The sequence below is a fragment of the Micropterus salmoides genome, unplaced genomic scaffold, assembly GCF_014851395.1.
Source record: "Micropterus salmoides isolate LMB-PRFRI ecotype aquatic unplaced genomic scaffold, ASM1485139v1 Ms_hic_scaffold_1, whole genome shotgun sequence".
NCBI classification, from domain to species: Eukaryota; Metazoa; Chordata; class Actinopteri; order Centrarchiformes; family Centrarchidae; genus Micropterus; species Micropterus salmoides.
This window is the reverse complement of record NW_024040040.1, coordinates 58,829,647-58,855,196: the sequence shown is the minus strand read 5'-3', so window position 1 is coordinate 58,855,196 and position 25,550 is coordinate 58,829,647. Positions and strand designations below refer to the sequence as shown.

The window sequence follows — 25,550 nt, the reverse complement described above, 5'->3', positions numbered from 1 at the left end:
ATGCACAGAAGTTTGCACATCTAAGTACAAATGAAGCGCATTGACGGCCAGTAACATAATTCAATTCAATTTTATTTATATAGCGCCAAATCACAACAACATTTATCTCACAGAACTTTTCAGAAAAGAGCAGGTGTAGACCATACTCTGTGATGTTATTTACAGAAGCCCAACAATTCCCACCAAGAGCAAGCACTAGGCGACAGAGGCAAGGAAAAACTTCCTTTTAAGAGGCAGAAACCTCGAGCAGAACCATGGCTCAGGGTGGGCGGCCATCTGCCTCCACCGGTTGGGGGTGAGAGAGAGAGAGAGAGAGAGGGCGAGAGAGGAACAGAGAGAAAGAGAGAGGGATGGAAGGAGAGAGAGGGGAGGGAGGCAGCCTACACAATATACACACAGAGGTAGAGACACACTGAGTTGCTATAGACTAAATGAAAAATGATACAGATATTTATAGTAGTGTTAATGATAATAATTGTAATGTTAATGATTATAATAACAATAATAATAATAGGACTAGTAACAATAGTTGTTGTAGCAGAAGGTGTCGAGCAGGAACACGGGGGCAGCAGGTGACTCGCAACCACAGATCCAGACTCCACAGCTCCAGAGCCAGAAACACCTGCAGGAACTGATAGGAGGAGAGAGGAGAGGGACGAGAAAGCACAAGACTACCGGAAAGGGGAGAAGTTGAGTTAGTAACATCCAATAATGGGATGAGGTTGCATACAGAGGGAGAGAAAGAAGAGGAGAGAGGAGCTCAGTGCATCATGGGAAATCCCCCGGCAGTCTAGGCCTATAGCAGCATAACTAAGAGATGGTTCAGGACTCACCTGAGCCAGCCCTAACTATAAGCTTTATCAAAGAGGAAAGTCTTAAGCCTACTCTTAAATGTGGAGATGGTGTCTGCCTCCTGAACCCAAACTGGAACCTGGTTCCACAGGAGAGGAGCTTGATAGCTGAACGCTCTGGCTCCTAGTCTACATCTGGAGACTCTAGGAACCACAAGTAACCCTGCATTCTGGGAGTGCAGTGCTCTGGTGGAATAGTAAGGTACTATGAGCTCTTTAAGATAAGATGGTGCCTGACCATTAAGAGCTTTGTAGGTGAGAAGAATGATTTTAAATTATATTCTGGATTTTACTGGAGGCCAATGCAGAGAAGCTAAGACAGGAGAAATATGATCTCTTTTCCTGGTTCAGAGCACATGCTGCAGCATTCTGGATCAGCTGAAGAGTCTTAATGGACTTTTTCGAGCAGCCTGATAATAAGGAATTGCAGTAATCCAGCCTAGAAGTAACAAATGCATGGACTAGTTTTTCTGCATCATTTTTAGACAGGATGTTCCTGATTTTCGCAATATTACGTAGGTGAATTAAGGCAGTCCTTGAAATTTGCTTAATGTGAGACTTAAACGACATGTCCTGATCAAAGATAACTCCAAGATTCCTCACGGTGGTGCTGGAGGCCAGGGCGATGCCATCAAGGGAAACTATATCTTTAGATAATGCGTCACGGAGGTGCCTGGGCCCCAGAACAGTAACTTCAGTTTTATCTGAGTTTAACATTAGAAAATTACAGGTCATCCAGGTTTTAACATCCTGAAGGCACATTTGAAGTTTAGCTAACTGATGAGTTTCATCTGGCTTGATCGATAGATATAACTATCATCTGCGTAACAATGAAAGTTTATGGAATATTTCCTGATAATATTGCCTAAAGGAAGCGTATATAAAGTTAAGAGGATTGGTCCGAGGACAGATCCTTGACATAACAGCACTCCCTCTATTTCTGAGTACTGAATATAATTAAAACAGACAAACTATAAACGTTGCAACACTAAGGAGCCTGATAAGAAACGTTCTTTTACATGTCTGCAGATAGGCAAACACATCAATCCGTTTCAACAGTCTGAACCAGCAGCACATGAATACCAGCGGCAATACATTTACATTTACATTTACTCATTTGGCAGACAAGCATCAACAGAGCATCAAACGAGCAACGTAACTTTGTATTATGGAGTTTAGGTAGATGGGTGCAGACCCAGTAGTCACTCTGTATGCAAACATTAGTGACTTGAATTTGATTCTGGAGGCCACGGGGAGCCAGTGGAGGTCACTGAGTAATGGAGTGACAATAAAGGTCTATAAATAAGAAGGGAACCAGCACTTAATAAAGAGAAATAAATAAAGGAACTTATTTATATGGTGCCATCTGCTGATCTGGATTATTTCTGAGAAAGAGAAAAAAGGAGTGATAGGAAATTTCAGTAGTAGGCGAGCAGGATAGACCAGAATCCACTTTCTTGCAGGATCTTTTTGTGTCATCAAACATCCGATTTTCCATGTCATCCACCTTTGCTTTGAGATTGTTTACTGTCTTCTCGTCATTCATCCATATCATTATTGATTCTATTCAGGTCGTCCTTCAAAGACCGCGTCTTCTTATTTGGTTGTCTCTTCTTCAGTGTCGAGTTCACTTACTCAAACTTGCTGGTTATTGCTTTGTTACCATCTCTGATAGCTGACATTAATTCTGCTAAGCTGTATTCCCGTTCTGCATGTGCTTGTTATTTAGTTTCATTCTCTGCATTTAACCCATCCCTGAAGGGAGCAGTGTCTGGTCGATGGCACTGACTGGAGAACCTTACATGTTCCCTTTCGGTCGGTACACTAGTACACATTAGTATGGGGATTGCGTCCTCGTGAGACCAACCTGAAGAAACTTTATCAAAACGCCTGTCAGGGCCAATGAGACTGTTGCAGGCAAGGAGGGGAGGGGGGTCCTGCCTTCCCCTGGGGCTATAAAAGCCACTGCACAGTCTCATCTCCTCAATGTATTTGCACTTCATCTCGCAAAACCTGACTTTAGCAGAACCCTTGTTAGCGATTCAACTGTCCGATAGGAGGTGAGCTTGCTCCCTGCCCAGGGTTATCAAGTTGTTTCTGCGTGGTCCTGCTTAGCTCGCTAACACTCATTTAGCCCAGCTAACAGATATTTGTTTAGCCCAGCTAACATATATCCGTTTAGCCCACACTAACAGATACCCCAGTCCATACCAGTTTGGCGCAAGCTAACATATCGTTTAGCGCAAGCTAAAACATACAAACCATTCCGACACACCCGTTTAGCGACCCCCGCCTGTTTAGCCTCTAACTGGCGACATAACGAAATGGCCCCGGAGAAAAAGAAGGGTCCTTCTAGTGTGTCTAGCAGAGCTAGCGCCGCTAGAAAGCCCAAAAGCCACCCACGCCCGAGCACATGTGGATTCTCCCTTTCCAAGACAGATACCCACTGCGCTTGTCCAGTCTGTATGTTGCATGCCAAAGCTGCACTTACCAGCTCGGATTCCTGTGCGCACTGCCGCCGGCTCCGAAGGAGAGATGGGTGGCTTTCTTGAGCAAGGTGCTGGGAAGCTCAGCCGCTCGAGAGGACCCTCTGCTGTCTGAAGCCACCGGCTCTTCCACAGAGTTGGAACTTGACCATGTGGACGATGACATCAGGGCGGGACAGTCATGGTGTTACGCTAGGTGTACTGTTGTCTCTGGCCACTTCGGGAGGTTTCTGAGACGGGGACCCCGAAGCTGGTGGTGAAGAGGACATGGAGCAGAGCCAGGCCCTCGGAGTTGGTGACCTCCCAACCGAGGCCTTCATCGACCTGTGCCTTCCCAGCGAGCAGAGGTGCTTCCATCCCCGGTCGCTCTCCCTTCCCCGACGCGCGGGCCCAGAAGAGACCCTCTCCAGAAGATTTCTCTCACCGGCCATTGGCGACTCTGCCTGAGCTGTGGCCTCAGTCCTGGTCCCAGCCGAAACAGTCTCTGTGGGCTTTGACATCGTTTTGTCCCTAAACAGGCGGTGGCCCCAAAAGCGGCACAAGCGGTGAAAGGGAGAAGGCAGTCATCCGCCTAGCTTTCCCGGCCACGGTTGGGGAGGCAGAGCCGGGGGCGCTCACTATCTCCCCGCGTTTCAAGGATTCTCAACCCACAGGGATAAACCGAGAGATTCCTCATTTCCACTGTGCTCCTAAACATACAGTTGCACCCAATAACTCATGCCCCCCAACTCACACAAACTTTACATTATGTTACTTGTGCCGAAGAAGGTCAATGTGGCCCTTGTGCAGGGTCCCACAGCACAGTAACATGTTGTTGTTGTGTACACAATGTTCATTGTACCAGTGTGCTAAGAAAGGGTTGTGTTCTCCCCACTCAAAATCCTCAAATCACGGACAAAGGCGAAATAATAGCCTCTTGCCCACAGAAATGTACGGCCTTTCAGACAAATCCTGGCCGTTGCCCCAGTTCCCCAGCAGAGGGCGTAGTTGTACTGCAAATGGTAATGCTGAACAGGCTGGCCGCGAGACAGGCCACCTGGCAAGCCTGCATAGCCTCGCAGTGGTTATGGATACTGTAGTCCAGGGCTACAGACTGCAATTAATGAAACGCCCTCCACTGTTCAGAGGAGCTGTGTGCACCCATCCGCTGCCCCTGTGCTGAGGGAAGAAATCTTCTCTCTTTCTGGAGAAACAGGCAATAAACATTGTTCCCACACACAAAGCTCAAAGGGGGTTTTACAGCCATTACATTCCAAAAAGGGACGGGGGCCTCCGTCCCATTCTGGATCTGAGAGTGCTGAACAAATACCTGAGAAAATTCAAGTTCAGAATGCTGATCAGTCTGACCAGGAGATTGGTGCACTACAGTGGATCTGAAGGATGCTTATTTTCACGTGGCCATACTGCCGAAGCACAGATGGTTTCTACGCTTCGCGTATGAGGGCACAGCATACGAATACCAGGTGCTGCTGTTCGGATTATCCCTCAATCCCCGCACTTTCACCAAGTGTTTAGAGGCAGCTCTAGCTCCCCTCAGAGGTCAAGGGATCCGAATCCTCGACTACCTAGATGATCTGCTGATCCTGACTGATTCAGCTCATCAGGCCAGGATCCACACATCCAGGCTGCTATCTCACCTGGAGGGTCTGGGCTTCATAATAAATAGGGAAAAGAGCTCCCTAACCCCCAGTCAAAAAATCGGCTTCTTAGGACTGGAGCTAGATTCTGTGGAGAATCAACCTCGGCTCTTGCCTTGGAGAATAGCGGCTTTCAACCGTTGTGTAGCGCTGTTTCAGCTGCATCACATCGTCCACCTCCGCCCTTGCCAGCAGTTGCTGGGTTTTATGGCATCCATGATTCCAGTGCCTCTGGGCCTGCTGCTGATGAGGAGGTTTCAGCAATGGGTGCATGCCTGACAGGCATCCCTACACCACCGGAAGGACAGGAGAGTGAGAGTCACGCAATCGTGCATGAGCACTCTGCTCCCGTGGAGGGACTCCGCCAGGTTGAGCAGGGGAGCCCCTCTGGGCCGGATCCTTTCTCGCGTACTGGTAACCATGGACGCCTCCAGGAGGGGCTGGGGTGGCATTTGCAGGAACGTTCACGTGAACGGGACCTGTGCAGACGGAGAGAACATGGCACATCAATGTACTGGAACTGTTAGCTGTGTTTCAGGTCTGCTGGCGGGACACCACATTCTGGTATGCAGCGACAATGTGTGTGTCGTCGCACACATCACCAGGCAATGGGGACATACTCCCTTCCCCTGCTTTCTCTCTCCCACAGCCTGCTCTCATCGAGCAGCACGTGTCTACTGTCTCTCAGAGCGACGCACGTCCCGGATGTGCTAAACAGCAGCGCAGATCTATTTCTAGAGGGTTTCCCCTGTCGAGGGAGTGGAGACTCCACCCGGATGTGTTGGAGCAGATCTGGGATCAGTTCGGCAGGGCCACCATAGATCTCTTCGCCTCCAAGGCAAACACGCACTGTCCTATGTTCTTCTTGCTACGGGACGACAGCACGCCCGTGGCTGCGGTCCCTACTTTACATGTTTGCCCCAATAGCCTTGATAAAGGCCACGCTGGAGCATGTGCGCCTGGAGGGCTTATCGGTGATCCAGGAAAGCTCTGTAGTGGATATTCTATCATTCCTTCAGGAATTGCTATTAAAAGGCCTCTCCTTCTCTACTATAAAGGTCTATTTATCGGCTATCTCCGCTTGCCATGTGGGAAAATCCCCTGGTTCTCATCCTCTGGTGGTGCGCTTCATGAAGGGAGTATTTAGGAAGAGACCGATGCGTAAAACCATGATCCCGCAGTGGGACCTCGCTCTGGTCCGAGCAGCAGCGCTTTCACGGTTTGTGCCCGGTGCGCGTGTTGCGCATTTATGTGGACCAGACAGGGGAGAAGCGGACAACGGACCAGCTCTTTGTCTGCTTTGCCAACCCAGCAAAGGGGAAAGCGTTGTCTAAGCACCGTCTTTCTCACTGGGTTGTGGAGGCAATTTCTCGTACTTATGCACAGAAGGGTGCACAGATGCACATGCACTCCACCGAGGGCATGGCTGCTTCTTGGGCCCTTTTCAAAGGGGTTCCAGTGGAGGAGGTCTGCTCCGCCACGAGCTGGGCTTCTCCACACACTTTCATGAAGTTTTATTGTCTGGACGTGACAGCATGGGATGTCACCCTGTCAGTGCTCTCAGCAGCGAAGTGATGGATATAACATCACAAGTCAAGCTGTCCCAGGGCTGGATCTACTTAGACGAGCTGCAGAGGGTGCCTCAGGGCGTGATGATATATCCCTATACCTATGTGTTGTACCGAGTGTACTGACCAAAAGGGAACTGGAGGTTATGAATATAACCAATGTTCCCTGAGGGAGGGAAACGAGGTACAACACAGGTCAGCCCCTCGCCACCGGCTAACTCGGTAAAGTGCAGTTTAGATTGAAGAGATGAGACTGTGCAGGGGTTTTTATAGACCCAGGGGAAGGCGGGACCCCCCCTTGCCTGCAACAGTCTCATTGGCCCTGACAGGTGTTTAGATAAAGTTTCTTCAGGTTGGTCTCGCGAGGACGCAATCCCCATACTAATGTGTTGTACCTCGTTTACCTCCCTCAGGCATCATTGGTTATATTCATAACCTCCAGTTTTTGATGGTGGGGGAAACCGGAGCACCTAGAGGAAACCTACGCTGGGAGAACATGCAACTCCACAAAGAAAGGCCGGGGCGACCGGGGCCATTCCTTTCGACTTTCCTCTTTGAATAAGGCAAATATAGGAATGAAAATCTGTTCTGTGTGTTTTTTTCCAGCTTTTTCTTCCAGCTTCATCATCCACTTTAACTTGCCATCACATGACCCCCCTCCCACTTTCTTAATCTTAACGGGATCCGACTTCACCTGCCCTGCTCAATAATGAAGCCAGAGCTTGAAGGTAGAGCAGTGTGCAGCTGTTTGTCTCTGTTCCCAGTGTCAGTGCAGTCAGGGAGCTTCCTGACATGGCTCTATTGTTGAGCATCACAGAGCCTATACAGCAGCCGCTTAAGTCTCTGGGACTTTCCAGAGAACCCAGTCTGAACCTGCCACAGGTGTACAAGGCAGGGCTGGACTGGGACAAGAAATCTTCCCTGGCATTTTTGTCCCAGGTGGCCCCCCTAAATCGGTCGGACACCCCTCACCAATAAACCATCCTGCCATATAACGTATACCTACTGTAATATTTCCCCAAACCAGCTGAGTGGTGTTGTGACAGAAAATTGTGTCCTCTTACATTTAATCTTTTATGCATGTTCTTTTACTATTATTAGGGCCCGAGCACAAAACGTGTGAAGGGATTATTAGAAAATGTTTTTAGTAACCTCAATTTTGGGGGACTAAACATACTCGAAAACTCACCAAACTATACACATAAGTCCCACATAAGGTTGTTGTCTCTGTCACCTTACACACACACACTTTTTTTTCAGCCCACCAGGTGTCACTGTTGCTATTTTGTTTTAAGGAAACGTGCTGTTTTTATGGATTTGTTGCATTTAATGCTTTATATTTTCTGGACAGTGTTAATGGCTCTCTATGAGTAGTGTGCACTCTGAGTAAAATACCTCATGTAATGTTAAGATAATGTATTTGTGATGTATTTTAATACAAGAAGTTGTCAGCAGTCTCGTTTTGCACTGCTGAGGGAAGCAGAGGTGCAGTAAGAGGAAGCCAGAAGGCAATTAATATGTGCATTGTGTTCTACAGGAGCCAATAAATTGTAAAAAAAAAAAAAAAAAAAAAGAAAAGAAGAAAAAAGAAACAGAAGCCATCTCGAGTCGTCCTTCACACGCCCCTAACCACACCCGTTACATATGGACCCCCCATTCTCCTACGTAGAGCTGGACATCTTTGGGCCTTGGGAGGTGAGAGATTAACATAGTATGATTTTTGTATTACTCAGGGTAACTACTAGTATTGTGTTTTCTTATATTGATCTCTGATGTATTTTATAGGTAGAAGTTTAAATGTTGGTTTATCATTTATTAAACTAGACCTGATGTGTGTGTTTTTTGGAGAGGTGCAAAAACAGGGGATCTCTGCATGATCAGATAAGGAGACTTGAACAATGGGTGAGGGGTGGTTTGGAATGTGGTACAAACATCTCTTCTCCAAGATATCTCATTTCAGGAACTACGCTCGTAATCTGCCCAGCAATAGCATGGTGGTTCGTGAAGTCACATGACAAAGATTGGGGTCAGAGGACGTGGGCCAATCATGGACTGACTTACACTTTTGTTTTATTGTTTTATGACATGACGATGTATAATAAAACACTGGGTCAGGGACAGATAGCCCGTCAGACTTCATGAACTGATACAGCTTGTTGTTTGTCAGAGAAAGGTAGATCGACCCAGAGCTCTGTAAACTTTATTCATTTACCTGTAATAAAACTGATTAACTTGGACTACACATAGTTTAAAAATGGTAATTTAAATTCACGGTCCAACAGAGGTTACTGCACGACACACAAGAGGTCAGCAAGCAAATAGTAAGAGATGGGCAGTGCTATTTACTTGCATGACAACGAGAGCCGTCCACATAGAGGTCATAGACTCTATGAGCTCCTCCATTTTTATCAATGCTCTCCGCAGATTCTTTTAACAATTGTTAATAAAATAAGGACTAATCCTTGGATCCACGCTTCTTACCAGTTGGTGGCGCTAGTGCGCCAATTCATTATTTGCCAATCACTAATAATGGTCAAGAAGAAGAAGGAGACCTCCAGACTAAAAAAGTAAGAATTTATTTTACCCTTTCTCAGCCCAGCAAGCTTTTGAACGTATAAATACTCTTTTTGCTTAATTTGTCTGGGATGGACGTGGTCAGCGTGATGATGTAGGTCCCTTACAACGTCCAGTCGTTTACAATGGCACGAGCTGTGGGCACAAGGTAAGTTGCAGCTCAGTCAATAAAAGTTATCAAGTGTAACTAAAAGGAAACCGCTGTATTCTGTTGTATGTATTATCAGACCTGTCCTGTGTGAGTCCTGGTGTGATTTGAGTTCACTAACTGCAGTTTTTAATGAGTTTTGCTGGAAAACAGTGTTAGAAAAGCCGTTTCAGCATGTTACTCTGCTCTTATATAAGGCTGCACAATTAATGAAATCGCAATTGCAAATTGGACAAACTGCTGTCCATACTGGACCACGCACACCACCCTCTGCACAACACCTTCATCGGGCAGAGGAATGTGTTCAGTGGCAGACTGCTGTCCCAGCCCAGCTCCACCAACAGACAAAAAACTCTTTCGTCCCCCTGGCCATCAGACTGTCCAACAGCTCCTATTCATGGCAGGGAGGACAAATGACAAAATCTGTTCTCTTTACTTCCATCTGCACTCCATTTTCACTGTTTACTGTGGCTACTGTGTTATAAATTATTTTAATTTTATTTTAATATGGGTTTAATGTATGTTTCGTATGCTACAGGATACTTGAATTTCCCTCGGGATAAATAAAGTATCTATCTATCTATGTCTATCTATCTAATGTCGTCATGTGCTATTACATAACCGCAAAAAGTGTGCAATTTAAGAAACAGAAAAGGTGCGTGTGACACTATTCTCTGTGCACAGCTGTCATTATCCCTGCCCACACGCTCTCACATGTGCTCCTAAAACAAATAACTTTACTTTCAATGAGAACAGTGATTCATGAGCAGTATACAAGTAATGTTTAAGACGACAACCGACCGGAACCCCCTCCCTGCCCCGCTGCTAATGGTCAAAAGATAGTTGGACTCACTACCAAAGTACCAAGAGAAATGCCGGTGCTCTGGTCGTTCTGTGACAGAGACAGAGAGACGTCATCAGCAGCTGAAGCGGTAAGACAGAAAAAAACAGGGAGAAGATAAGGAAGGTTTGGGTTTGTCTCACTGGCTATTATACATTAGCTGTATCGGTGCATTTTGTTATTCAACATGTTGAACACAACATGTTGTTATTGAAATGTTGAACACTATATATGATAAAAATGATAATAATAATATACATATATAATAATATGTAGAGCTGTTTTCTCGCACATATGCTATATTTAGCTGTGGTTGCTAGATGGAATTACAGATGCTTTCTAATATGATTTTAGTGCATCTATAAGACCTGAACTGTGAATAAATTTTTTTTTATAACAAAGTAATGAAATATGGAGCCTTGTATGTGAATTTTAATTTATTTGCTTGTTTAAGTCAATGTTTAATTTAGTAGATTTACTTTTCTAATAGCTTTCTAAGTTGTATTTCTGCTGATTCTTTTGTTTGTTTTTTTTCATGTTGCCTTTTAAAGGTTTGAACTGGCCCATTTAAAGAACAATTTAGTTAATTTTCTGTTTAATTTAGAGGTGAGATATACATGCTGAGTTCCCGGTGTGTGTGTGTGTGTGTGTGTGTGTGTGTTGGAGAGCAGGCTGTGCACTGACATGAAAGTAAGTTGATGACTCTTGTTATATATAAATATAGTTTATAGTTTATTACTGTTTTTTCTGTGATTATTTTTGTAAGCTGTATGTTTTCTGCTTTGTAGCAGAAGTGAGTTACAAATGTACCTTGTCTGTTCTGTTTGTGTTTACCGCTGCTGGAAGTGAGGCGTATTGGCAGCAGATCAAGTTACGTCACTATAGCTCTGATGTCAAATGAGGAAGATTGCAGTTTTGAGTGAGTCTTGCGGCCAGGAAACCGCGACCTCTTTTGCACGCTGCAGACAAGGCTGGAAGGCCAATCCAAATTATAAAGCACTGCATCACAGGTGTCTGTACAATGGATGCTGTTCTGACAGCCACCACCATGTGACTCAGAGGTGGACAGCTACACCCAGCATTTGATATGATTTGTAAATGTTTTTTCACATTTGCCTTTTTAACAAATAAATTTAATTGTAATCAAGATGTGTCTCGTAAATTCATGAGCATGAATACTACATGTAACATGAATGTAGTCTTCAGTAAGCACAGTATTTATTTAATACAGAGTTCTTAATTCTACATTATTATTAGCGTTGAGGGGTTTACCCAAGTCTGTGTTTCTAAAGGCCCAAGGTGACCAATAAAGACAGATCTACCAACCAATCAGATCCTCCAGGGAAGGGGGGGGATATGATTTTCGGCACAGCGCCGAAAACGACCAATAACTGCTGGGGATTCAAGGCAGTTTCCAGGGACAAAAATCCCACTTTTAATGCAGTGAAGCATGCTGAGATGACCATTGTTTCCTAAAGCTGTTAGCTCACAATGGCCACAAACAAAGGCTGGTCTGTCTCAGTTGCAATTGGAACAGACAGGATAAACCTGGGACGTGATCACGGTGAGAGTACATCTGTCCCTCCCACTGCGTACAAGAAGAAAGAAGCAGGCAGCCAAACACTACACTACAGGCATTGAAATACAACGTGACCAACGAGGTATCAACAATGGAATCCATTAGGAAATTATGCTAGCTACAAAAATAATGTAAATGCAACACTGATGTCAGTGGGTGATCACCAGCAGTAGGTGACAGCAGGTAGTCTCACTTTGTGTGTGTTATGATGTTAGTGTGAGTGTGTTATAATCATAATTATTATGTTATGTTGTAATTATCATCATTGTCTATACAGCATGGCACACACCCTAAGGTTTGCGTGCTTTGTGTTGAAAAGTTGTGGGGACATTTAAGGGCTCAGATTAGGGGCATGTAGAAACACTTAGCCCATGAGACGTGACATTGCACAAGTTTGGGGTCATTATAACAAGACAAGAATAAATTTTAATACTATTTAGAAACAAAATATTTAGTCATGAATTTAGGATTGGGGGCCTGGGGGTTTCTCCCCCAGAAGATTTTGAGCACACTTAATTTCCTGCACTCTAAAGAGACATTTTCTGCACAAATTTATGGTTGAAATGTCAGCCAAGAGCCAAGGAGGTGCAAAAGAAGTTGAAAATCAGTTGTTACATGGCGGCATCTCAACTCAGATCTCTGTTCTTTTAAAAGAATGGGTCTATTTGCATCAATCTGAAAAAAAAAGAGTTAGGCACGTTTCCATCAACCGTAGTTGACATTACATAAATCAGAAACAAAACCAGTAGCATGGACCTGAGGACCACTGATTTGAGAAAAAGGAGATAGGTCTTCAGAAATATGCTTCAAGAGGGCCAAATGCTACCAGCCGTGCTTCTGTGCGTTATGGGAATATCCAAGAGGACGTCGACAGCAAAAACAAATGATCAATCATGTGAGGTAATTGTTCGCTACATCAGAACAAAGGTGTTCCCATCTCCCATTTAGCGCAATTACTCTTTTTCAAAAAGACAAAAACCACCTCAAGCGAAATAGACAAAGTTTGTTTTAATTTTAGCGTCTCCATCAACCTTTTCGAACGCAATACTTCTAAATGCGCATTAAAAAACGCTGATCAAGCATGACAGGTACAGGGGCAGTGTGCAAGACCGGGTTGGCAATCATATCATGCATAGATAGAATTAGAAAATGGATTATTGTTAGCCATATTTATTACTGATGTTGTCATGCATATGTAGCAAATATGTACAATCAGTACAAGCAATGGCTGCTGGAGTCCAGCACAGGGGAAGCTGAACCAGGGAGAGTGCAAGGTGAGGGCTTTGATTTTTATGCACACACACACACACACTGTAACATCTCTATTTTATGGGACACCATTGTAATTTTTTATTATATTTTTAAAAACATTGAGTAGCTCAGTGTGTAGCACTTTCACTGTCTGTACACATGCCATGTTGGTAGTAGCACTATACTGTGAGTTCCAGCTTAGGCTTTCCAGGCTTGGTCTTTTGTTCAGTGCAGTTGCAGATAACAACTGAGGGGGCAGGTGTCTTGTTCTTCAGCATAATCTGATTCTTTATTTGCCTCATCTCTTGTAGCTAACACACAACACAGTCTGCTTGTGCACACACCCAAACACACACACACACACACACACAGTAAGAGAGAGAATGTAAACACTATACATTTTATCTGAGTTATACCAGAATGCAAACCTTCAGATTCAGGTAGCAATATAACTTTCGGCACCAGCATCTGGCCATACATGTCATTTTTGGCTCATCAAGTGCAAGGATGTAAGAATAGCTATAAGGTGATTTGGAGTGAGTGTATGTCATGAGCAATAAAAAGTGAGAAGTTCAGTTGAGTTCAGGGGGGTGGGAGTGGACAATATTCAGTGTCTGCTTTTATAGACTTTGATTTCTTGTTATTATAGTACATAAATCTGTCAGATTATCAAGATGATCATCGTCATCATCAAGAATCTATTCAGTTTATAATAATATTTAACTCAAAGTGTACACTAAAAAATTAAAACAAATACGTTACTATAGTAATAGCACTGAACTTAAACAACCACTTTTCAACCAAACTCTTAAAGGAATATCACACATATCCAATTCTTATCCAAGTCTTCCAGTCTTCTTTGTATCCAAGTCTTTATTATTAAAAAGAACCTTTCTCAACAATTACAAACAGAAATGCTTTTACATAAAAGTTACTTAACTCTTTCAAGAATACACAAGAGGAAATTGTAAGACACACAACTATTCATGAATTGGCTTTAAAAAGAAACAGTATCCCAGCTGATACATCCCAAGGTTCCAGATGTTCAGTATGTATTTTAACAGCTGAACGGGTTCTTGGAACAGATGAAGCGATAAGCTGAGCCACACTGGGTGTTACCCCAACCATCTGAAAAGAAAAAAAAAACAACATTAACATTGAATTCTTTTTTGGGGGGGTTAACAAAAGATTTTTCCACATTTCACAAAATATGGTAAATCAGAACTACCCCTGACATACAAGTCAGTGTCATGTTTAGTCTGATGGGGGCATTGTCTCCCATAAGGCTAAAAACAGATATCCACACTCTGAGACAGATAGAAATCCAGATAACATTCACACATACAACTGTAAGAGTAAATAGATGGAAGTGCATGCAACCATCACTGTAACAGCTCTGTGAGATAGAGGTTATAACCTGGGATGTAAGAGTTCAGCAAATATCACGTCAAATTTGACAATTCTAAATATGTCTAATGTGGCCTTTTCAGCAAAACAGCCAGGCGGCACCTTCACAGATAGCCACATAGTAGGTTTTCTCTAAACTAACACATTAACTAAGGTTATAGCAGTGTTTTCATCACGTTATACTCCCTATGAGAAAATAGAAAAGTTTAGCTGATGCAGCTAGCCAGCCAAAGCAAACAGGTGGACTCACTGGTGGTGCGTAAGTAGATGCAGGGGTAGCTGCTGGAGGAGGAGGGGGAGTACCAGTTGGTGTAATAGAAACCCTCACGGTCAATCCACATCCACCGTCCCTGAGAGACAAAGAGCATGAGTGTAAGGAATTGTTGTCTATTCATTTGCTCTCAAATCCATCTTGTCTAGAGTCTAGATGTCCTGGGCTTGATCTGGACTGACTCAGTATTTCAAAAATCCAGACCTGTAGGTTGAAGCCTCCCAGCCATGCGATGCTCTGACCGGCTGTCTGTGTGATTTGCTGAAGGAAGCTATGCTCTCTGGGGTTGGTGACCGAGGCCAGGTGGGCACCCAGGCTGTTGCAGTGCTCCTGTTGGACAGAAGAAGCACAGAGAGATCTTTGGGGCTATACAGCTAAATTGTAAATACTAAATAGTTTTTTCATTTAAACGAAAGCTCATCTTTTGGTGGACATAAAATGAAGAGGCTTTAGACCTCTATGTTGTACAACATGTTGCACTCCTCATGTGGGTCGATGGTAGCCTAACTGAATGAATAACAAAGTCTATCAAATGAGAAAGCTTCAACCGCGTTGTTTCTCCCCTTTCCGGTAGTCTTGTGCTTTCTCGTCCCTCTCCTCTCTCCTCCTATCACTTCCTGCAGGTGTTTCTGGCTCTGGAGCTGTGGAGTCTGGATCTGTGGTTGCGGGTCACCTGCTGCCCCCGTGTTCCTGCTCGACACCCTCTGCTGCAACGACTATTGTTACTAGTCCTATTGTTATTATTGTAATTATAATCATTACGAATATTATCATTAACACTACTGTAAATATCTGTACCATTTTTCATTTAGTCTATAGTGTAGTGAACAACGGTGTGGATTTGTGCATTTTACATTGAATAAATTTGGAGCTACCCTAAATTCCTTTCTCCTCCCCAGAGAAGAAGGGGAGGGGTCAAAGTTGCTTTCTCTAAGTGCTATCCCGACCATAAAACTGGCACCTTTTTGATTCCGAAGCTGACTGTTAAACTGACAAAGGGACACGAACCAGCCATTGGCATTTCCCTAAACAGCCTATCAAAACTGGCCCCCCACACATGTTTCCGTGGCAACTGACCTTATTCTTTGTTTTATTACCACATCAAAAAGGAAAACCCCCTTGTCACCCAAGTGTGACATGGTCCAGACACTGAACTTTAAATGTAAAAGGACTGCAGTCTCCAAAGACTCAAAGCATTTAATTAAATCTTTAGTTACCTGATTACGTTTGCCTCTATTTGAGTAGTTATGTTAACTGTTGTTGCTATCTGTTGTTGATATTAGTGCTGAAAAGAAGTTACTTGTGCAGTGTTTTTATTTTCAGCAAGACACTCCTTCATCTGATGTAATCAATGCTTGTTCATAATACTTTCCCACAAAATTCCTTTAGAAATGATGACAAAGAAATGTTTTACTATACTCTTAATCGCCAGCTTGAATTTAAGGATGAATCAACAATATACCCAGTTCCTAAGTAGAGAGGATCTTTGATTTAATCCAAGCTTTCCTCATGTAACCTGAGCTCCCCCAAGTGGACGAAATAAGTATTACATGGCCTCGTCGGAAATGCCGTTAAATGTATAAATATCCTGACCAATAATGTGACAATTGTTTCCTGTTACCAAATGCTTAACTTAGAACAGTACAACCGTTCAACCATTGACATTGAATATTTGATTATAATACGTGCAAATAGATTTCTTTTCTTTAGACATTAAGTTTAGAAAGGCAGTCCCATGGGAAACCTGAGACGCCCCCTGGGGAACCACGCCCCAGGTAACAAAAGAGCAACACGCGACCTCGCTTCGCTCTCTTTCTCTTCGCCTTTCTCTTCGCCTGGCGTGGCACACCGACGCATGCCGCGCCAGGCAACGCCCTCAGTCGACCAGCGAAACAACCAGCCTTTTGTTTCACTTGAAGCTACACACGTGAAGTACCGAGACATCGATCTACCTTCAGTTTGTTTTATTTTCTTTATTTCTTTTATTTGTTAAAGTTATCAGTTTGTTAAGTTACACTGGACTAATTCAGGAACGACCAAGTTCCATTCTAAGCCTTTTTCGTCAAGCCAACTTCACCGAGGTCAGACCAAGCCATGTGGTCTCGCCAGCTACAACGAAGGAAACCTGAAAACAGCCGAATTGCCAGACGGAGGAGGCATTTTCAATCAGACACGGAGAACCCCGGAGAATCCCTAGCAAAAAGCCAGGATCGGGCAGCTAGCGTGGGACCCGTGCAACAGGCCAAAAGCAGGCTCTCGACAAGCAGTAAGACTTAACACACGTTCTGTGATCAGATGTCCATTTTAACTCCAAAAAACATAGCATTAGTTTACTTTAATTAGCTCTTCTATGCCGTATGAGTCAAATGCTTCCCGCAACCGAACCTCCAGGCTCATTGTTCAGCAAATGTTTATGTTCCCTGTATCCAACAATCTTTTTTTCACCTTAGTTAGAGAATAAATTCACTGTAATATAATCAAGAGCTGTGTGTGTTGCCTATTTCTAGTTCCTGCCAAGAGAATTGACCCTTTAGATATGAGACTGACTGACTGATTTAAGATAATTGAGCGGTTATTAACTAACTGATCACTTGTAATAATTGTATGATTATTCAAAACTACCTAGAGGTCCGGAGACTCTAGGATTACAACAACTCCGGTGGTGCCCTGAAACGAGGAAATTTTGATTTTAAGAATATTAATTCATAATTGGGTATCAATTCTCATAAATTTATTAAAATGCATAACTAAAATTTTTAGGTCTGCTACAATAGCAACATCACCTTTACTGTCTGTACCTCTGTGTGGATATTGTGTAGGCTGCCTCCCTCCCTCTCTCTCTCTGTTCCTCTCTCTCCCCCCCCTCCCAACCCGTCAAGGCAGATGGCCGCCCACCCTGAGCCATGGTTCTGCTCGAGGTTTCTGCCTCTTAAAAGGAAGTTTTTCCTTGCCTCTGTTGCCTAGTGCTTGCTCTTGGTGGGAACTGTTGGGCTTCTGTAAATAACATCACAGAGTACGGTCTAGAACTGCTCTTTTATGAAAAGCGCTGTGAGATAACTGTTGTTGTGATTTGGCGCTATATAAATAAAACTGAATTGAAAAAAAATTTAATTGAAGTTGTTCACAGTGTGTATGAGTTTAATGGGGCCGACTGCTCACAATGATAATATAGAAGTCAGTACCTCAGCACTGTACCAGGACATGGGTGTATTGATGAACATGAAGCACCGAGAGCCATGGCTGAACCAGCCGTCTGGACAGAAGTTAAAACGAGCTACAGAGAGACAAAAGAGGGACAACATTGAGGTTGTATTTAATAACACATGCAAAGATACTGCTATGGTCCTTTAAACATGTCATGCTATTACTTAGACATTTGTGATATTTGAAAAGAGCTGTATTATTGTTGTTGCCATGATGACATTACTCAATACAAAGATCAAAACAGTATTGTGGCGCTTACACTCAGGTGCTGCTCCCTCATCAAATGTATGTGCTGCACAAACAGACAAACACAGTCAGCAGTTAGTATTGTATATATCAGAGATGCTCACGTCTTTGAGCTAGAGTCCAAGTCAAGTCTCAAGTCACTTGTGATTATAATGCGTGTTGTATCACCTGCTGTGTTCAATCCAGGCTGCTTATAACACTGCGTAGCAATAAGGAATTCTCTAACTGTAACCTGATTTTCACTTACAGAGCACAACCATGTAATGTGCAATGCAATTGCATGACAGCTTATTAACTACCGTAAGTTAACACACCTGCAGACTCTCAAACCTTAACTAAATAAAACTGTAATAATAACAATAACAATAAACCTGTAACCTGTTTGCAGCCAGCGGGACATAAATGATTACGTTAATGGACCACCACAAGTTTGGCAAGCAAACAAACTCTCATGAGTTTGAGCAACTTAAGTCGGACTAAAGTCCGGGTCTCAAACTCGAGTCCCCATCATCTGGTATATACAGTATATATTTTACATATATGTTAGAATACTGTACACGTGGAGACTATGTGTTGGTTACTTAAGCCTCCTCATTGTGAGAAGGTTTGTTGAAAAATCTCTTTACTTGAACTTATTCGTTTAGTTGAATATATTGCTAAGAGTGATGTGGGTCCTTTCTGATTACCAGTTCTGGAAACAGGCACAAATGCTTCCTCTTCTTTTGGCATCTTCTCGACCATCTCTGAAACATCAACGCTTCATCAGACCTTTGCTTTTTTAGTTAAGAGTACTTGACATTACACTTCTGTCACAACTACAAAAAAGTCAACAATGACATATTAATGGCAAACTCTCCAAATAAGTTAAAACTAGATAAGTAGTATTCTGCCATGCTATCTGCCCTGTGAGGCTGTACTTATTATATTTATAATACTAACATGCATAGTTTAGCAGGTTACTGACAATGGTTATCATTTTATAAGCGCGTTACAGTATTATTCTAACATTTACTAATTAACTCTAGCACAAAGCATTGCTTAGGTTGACCTTCAAACTGACCTGGATTTTTTTCTTTGTCTTCAGCGGGAGCTGCAGAGAGAAACACAACACGGTCAGTAACAGGAGTTCACAAGTAACTCTTCTTTCCCTTTCTGTTTACCCTGTGTGTGTGTGTGTGTGTGTGTGTATGAACGCATCAAATGAACTGCTATGCACAGCTTTACGACAGTGTGCACAGGTCCCACTCTATGTTAGAGGCATGCTGACTGACTCATGAGCACATGGATGAGAGTTCTGTATGTGGGGTAACTTATGTTGAATCTGACCTGCAAATGCAGCACAGAGGAAAATGCAACCGACCAGGACAGTCTTCATGGTGAGGATCCACTGATTGTTCTGTGAGGAGAAAAAACTGCCAATAAATAAACAGAGAGAGAGCAGAACCATAAGCTCTGTCGGGTAAATGTGAGTTGATGTTGTTCGAGTATTACCTGAGTGATGCAGTGATGACAAGAGGCCACCCTGCTCTTTATATACACACCTGAACCCACAGAGTCACGTTCATGAGGCTGTGTGGATCGCAGAACGCTGTCTATGAGTCAACCCTGTGTGCGGGAAAATGATTGCCCATAAAGATATGACGCTGCACTCTGTTTCCTGACACAAACCACTCCCTTGTAGTTGTGATTTCAGATCAGGTTAATGGTTTAGAAGAACTGATAATGGGCTGATTATGCAGTTAGAATGTGTGTGTGAGTCAGTTGTGTGTTCTGCACGTATCAGCAATGATACAGACTTTATTGCATGAATTTAAAAGTCCTACATTCACAATCAATAAAAGTTAGGGAAAAAGTGGTAACTATATATACACATATACTCCACTAGTATAATAAAATGGCCAAAGGAGGAGAAAGAGGCCACAGATATCAAGAAAAGAAAGATCCTAGGCTAAAAATGGCTGGACTAAAGGACAGCACAGAAGCACTAATCATAGAGGCACAGGAACAGGCACTCAGTACTTGAGCAAATATACTTTCTGCTAATGAAACTGTGTTCTTGTTTGGCTTTATTGGCTTTTATTGACTGAATGTACATGTGCTGAGGATTCTTTCACTTGTTTCACTTGTTTTTCCCATCAATAGTTACATGAGAAACTGTGTCCACATCTGAAGGCTGATAGAGGAATAAACAACGTCTAAAGTCTATTTATTGTTCTTGTAAATCTCTAGTGGATTATGTAAGAGACATCACTGCCTTAATCAAGGAAGCAAGATGCCTGTATAATACAATCATAAGGAAATAACAGAACATTTTATTGTCTGTGTCTCAAGACTTCACAGCCAATTATGAGTACACTGACTGTGTAAGAATTGATTTGTATGAATAAAGTAGATCCATCTACACTGACGTCTGGCTGCTGGGAAAGTTGCTGTTCCTGCTGTGGGAAAGAGCAAAACTGGATTCCTAGCTTATTGTCACGATTTTATTTCCATGTTTTGGTGCACCTTTATCCACTTTACCAGTCTCCTGAGTCCATGAGTTAGGAATTAAATGATATTTTTCTCCTTGGATCAAGGTTTGGTTAGGTTTAGGTCTAAAAAGTATATGGTTACAGTTAGAGAAAGATTAGAAAGAGGTTTCTTTCTGCTGTGTGTTTGTCCACTCTTAGTTTTCCAGGTCCTCTGCGCTCAGACAAGTTTGTCGATGGAATAGGCCTCTTTCATCCTTCTTTGCCATTTTGTCACATTTCTTGGTGACGAAATGTTCAACATCGATATCATTCTCTGATTAGGCTCAGTGTTCTCTCCACTCAGAAATGTCCCATCTTCTGATGCAGCTCATAGAAGACAAAGGGAATGGAAAACTCGTGGCAGGACAAGCTTCGGCCACTGCTTAATAGGACACATTCACTCTCCAAGTTCCCCACAGTGGCGGAATTCTTCTGGTATCTTTCTCCTTCCCTTGACTACTGTGGCTGGTGGTGGGTTGGGTGTGTCTGAACCTGATGTGTCTGAGGAGAGGAGGGCTTACAGGGGCTTTGCGACCTTTGAGAAGTGCTTAATGTATGATCTGTAATATGAGACAAAACCCAGGATCTGTCTCTGCTGTCCTGGTCTCCTCTCCTTGAGTGCCTGGACGGTAGCTAAATCCTTAGGGTGCATAGAATAACCCTCCCAATGACCATTTTTCCCAGGAAAAATGGTCATTCCTCTTGAAAAGCTCACACTTGCGGGGGCTGAGCATAACGCCATGCTGCTATCTTTCACACCATTCGCAAATGCTCCAAGTGGTCTTCAGAGGTGGAGCTCTGTACCAGGTTGTCCTCAAGGTACGGTTGATATTGTGTGTCCCTGAGACCTGACTCTCCGGACATAAATAAACGTTTGAAACACGGACAACGGTGTAGGCCGATGGAAAACATGTGACACAATGCAGAGGTGGTGCTGAAAAGTTAAGTGAGAAAAAAAGAGGCAGGTGCAGGAAAAGTGTCTCAATTTAGACTAAAGACTTTTTTTGTGCTGCTGTTACTTATAGCCTACCTAAAGAGAGGATGCCTGCCTACTTTAAATTATTTTGCTACATTTTCCATTCATATCTTAACCAGTCTGTAATCTGCATTAGGCTTCACTATCCAAAATGAGCTGTCAGCCAGGCTGTGTGCAGTTACGCAGATCAGCGCTGGTGTCGGGCGCTTGTCACAGAGCTGGGCGGATACAAACATCTAGAAAATCACGCAAATCCCTTTTCAGTGTAAGGCTTTATTGTTCTACTAATACAACTGAAATCCAGTGAGGGCGCACCATGGCACTTTCACAAGCCGGCAAGTGAAATACTTTCACTTTCCATTAACGGCGTAGAAAAGCGTATTTAGTCTCTGAAAAGCTACTACTGGAACATCTAAGTCAGATGATCGCTGGGTTGGTTCTGATATATTACCAGTATTCTGTTGTTGAAAAGAGCATCGCTTTCTTTTGATGGACATTAACCTGTTTCTTTTACATTGGTAACTATTTGTTTTATAGCGGTGTCCCACGGTCAGGCCATTGTAGCATACCTACTTTTGGAATACAAATTATGACTATTAATATTCAGAGAATATTAATTCCTAAACCTCGAAAAGGGCACCACCGGAAATTCAGTTCGCCCAGGGTCTCCGGACCCTGGGTAACCTTATAGTTTAATAATTACACAATTATTCACTAGTGATCGGTTAGTTAATAATCGCTCAGTTATCTTAAATCAATCAGTCAGTCTGATGTCGAAGGGCGTAAATCCTCCGTGAGAGTGACCTGGAGTTAAAAACACACACACAGTTCCTGTGATTACGGTGGATATAAATGCGGTTAAATATACGTCAAAGAAATAAACAATAGCTAAACAAAGATGAGGCAAACAATGAGTGTAATGAGTTCAAGGTAAATTGAGTTGTTCTATTGTGGGGAGAATTTGATTCATAGGGAGAAAGAGCTAATAAACGCAGGTTATATGATACTAACTCGGTTAAATTTGTCTAGGAGTTTTAGGCTGGAATTGATTAAGGATTAAAGCTAACAGACTATTGGACCTCAACTCAACCAGAGAATGCAGGGTTTTAGCCTTACTGCTTGTCGTTTCTCCCAGCCGTTACGGTTAGTGTTGTGGAGGCAGGTTGGAGGACCCAAACGCAGGACACGTAGGCTAGCAGGTATAGTTCTGGTGGTTTATTAACAAAGGCAACAAAAGGCGAGCGCACTTACAGGAAGAGTGGCTGATCGAACAGAGTCCAAACAAAGTAATCCAAACGAGAAATCCAGAATCCCAAATCCAAAATAAGCAGGGAAACAGGGAGACACGGCGAGTAGGCTGGCAACAAGACAACACACTGAAACAATGCAACACAAGGAAACACACTGTAACACTGGGTGACAATAATCAATGACCCGACCAAGACAAGACAGAAACAGCAGGTACATATACACAGGGACTAACAAGCAGGGCGGGAGCAACACATGTGAGGAGCATGAGGCTAACGAGGCAGACAGAGACAGCAGGGAAAACAGAGAGAGACAGGCAGACAAAGTGACAACTGGGGAACAGACGGAACACAGGTTACTGAACACATAACAGACCAGAGGAAGAAAAATAAACTAATAAAGACACAAGCAGACAGATCACCACAAACCAGACACACAGACAGTAACAGACCAACCAGCACAAGCACACAGTAACTGGACACAAGGAATAACTGAAACACGGACTATATAACAGATACTGGACACCAGGCACTAGACAGGACAGAACCCAAAACTCAACATACTATAAGACAGATAATTAACTAAACTCGAAAGTGTAAAACAAGGTATGGTTCCATGCGTTCTCAGTTAGGACGGCTTAAACCCGTCGGCCGGTCGCTTTCTCTGCCAGGGAATTGCTCAGGAGATCCATCTTGGTGGGCTTATTGAAGAAAACTTGCAGTGGTAGGCTTTTAACCTTGGCTCAGGTTAAAGGTTTGATTGTCCTTTGTTACCGCTTGCATAACGGACGCACGTGGCTGGGTCTGAACTTCGGTGGGAGCAGTTAAGTTCACTCAACTACAATAAAGCTTAAAAGAACTTGGTCGTTCTTGAATTAAAATTGTGTGACTTAACGGTCTGATAACTTTTAACAAACAAAAGAAATTAAAAGCAAGTAAGTTGCTGGAAACAAGGGAAAAGCCAAGGGCCAGACTTGTTAGGTAGTTGCTGGGAGACGGCGCACGCTGAGCGCGTGCCGAGAGCTGCTGGAGAGTCGAAGTACAAGGGAAGAGCGAGAAGAGAGCGAGCAACAAAGAGCTCCACTGTTTAGTTTGTCTGTCCCCTTGGGGCGTGTCCCCAGGGGGCTTGGCTTTGTTCTCCTAAGGCCTTGTTTCCGGTTTCCTGAGAGACTGTCTTTTAACTTTTAATATGTATAAATAGGGAAAGCAAACCTTTCACCCCCTCCTTTGGGGTTACTTAGCTGTCTTTTGAGGGTTGATATCTCAACCCCCCCTCCTCTTTCTCTCAGGGAGAGAAAAGAATTTGGGGTCTCAGCTGTAGGGTTTGAGCCAGCCCTAACTATAAGCTCTATCAAAGAGGAAAGTCTTAAGCCTACTCTTAAATGTGGAGATGGTGTCTGCCTCCTGAACCCAAACTGGAACCTGGTTCCACAGGAGAGGAGCTTGATAGCTGAACGCTCTGGCTCCTAGTCTACTTTTGGAGACTCTAGGAACCACAAGTAATCCTGCATTCTGGGAGCGCAGTGCTCTGGTGGGGTAGTAAGGCACTATGAGCTCTTTAAGATAAGCCAAATATGACAATTTAATCCAAAATGATCGACTTCTTGTTTGTTTTTGACCCTCCTGGCGTGTGTTCAAAATTTTGTACCCTTGCAAGAACTGAGAAAATAATGACATTTGTAGAACCATTTGCTCAGCTCAGGATTGAGGTCAACATGCCATTCCTTGGACTCAAACCACCAATTTTGGGGTTGGCAGGAGAAGGACTTAATCACTGCACTACTGAAACACACTGTTTCAATGCTGATTTCAACTTTCTCAATTTGCTCTGGTTTTCAAGGACATGAAATGCCTCTGAAGCACCAACACAGGGCACTCAATGACCAAACATTCCTGGCACACCAGTGTCAAGAACGTGACACTTCAGAGCAACACTACCTGTCACTCTTCACGTGCGAGGGCCCGTCCAGCGCTGATTTATGTGAGGTCCAGTCCACTGTTGTCAAATAAAATATATAGAGCTATCAACTATTTTAAGGAAACACTGATATCCAGGTTAACACTGATTGAATTTAGAAACACTATGACACAAATTTAAAAACACCACAGCAAGTCAGTGGGAACTGAATGCATGTTATGCTTCAAAGCACCAATAGAGGGCAATCAATGACCACAAATGCGTGGCAGAGCACTGTTTTGCTTGTGCTTATATTTTCTGTGACATATAGTCCAGTGTTGCAAAATAACAAAGACACAGAAAGCGACCAATCTTATTCCACATATATAATTACTGCATTTAGAAAGACTAACAACATACACATTTAAAACAGACCATTGCAAGACAGTCTGCACACAGGTGTTTGAAGTTGAAAGCATTTATCAATGCTGCCGCAGGTGGGATTCGAACCTGGGTCTGAATGAAAAGAGGTGTGGAAGATGAAGGGGTGTGGAAACCAGCACTCTAATCAAGCAAGCTATAGAGTAAGACATGTAATGAAACCACAATTTGATCATTTATTTATGGTAAAGTAGGTATTTGCTTAAAAAGGCTTTTCAGCTAACATTTTGGTGTTTTAAGTTAGAAGAAAAGTTTAGTTTTTTGTTATCATTAAGGTCTGGGTATCTCTGGATAATCCGTAATTTGTTTGTAATATAAAACGAAAAACCAAAGACCTGTTTTGGTGTCAGAATCAAAAAACGAAAAACCAATTCAAAGTTTTTCGTTTTTGGCAATTCATTTTATCGTAATTCCAT

General features: G+C 43.2%; 1 protein-coding gene across 2 annotated transcripts; it reads right to left on the bottom strand.

Moving 5' to 3' along the window:
• Nucleotides 1-13,782: 13,782 nt before the first annotated feature.
• Nucleotides 13,783-22,983, bottom strand: LOC119914367 (ladderlectin-like). 2 transcript variants are annotated; one of them, XM_038733644.1, is made up of 10 exons: nt 22,801-22,983; nt 19,605-19,668; nt 19,390-19,459; nt 19,124-19,153; nt 18,750-18,806; nt 18,077-18,109; nt 17,796-17,887; nt 14,818-14,943; nt 14,593-14,692; nt 13,783-14,063 (listed from the first exon to the last, which is right to left on the bottom strand). In XM_038733644.1, exons 2-10 carry the CDS (start codon nt 19,626-19,628, stop codon nt 13,993-13,995), a joined length of 603 nt encoding a protein of 200 aa, XP_038589572.1. In that variant the 5' UTR covers nt 19,629-19,668; nt 22,801-22,983; the 3' UTR covers nt 13,783-13,992. The 2 variants fall into 2 exon arrangements, with proteins under 2 accessions (XP_038589572.1, XP_038589580.1); XM_038733652.1 differs by lacking the exon at nt 22,801-22,983 and having other exon boundaries at nt 19,555-19,668.
• Between the last annotated feature and the right edge of the window lie 2,567 nt (nt 22,984-25,550).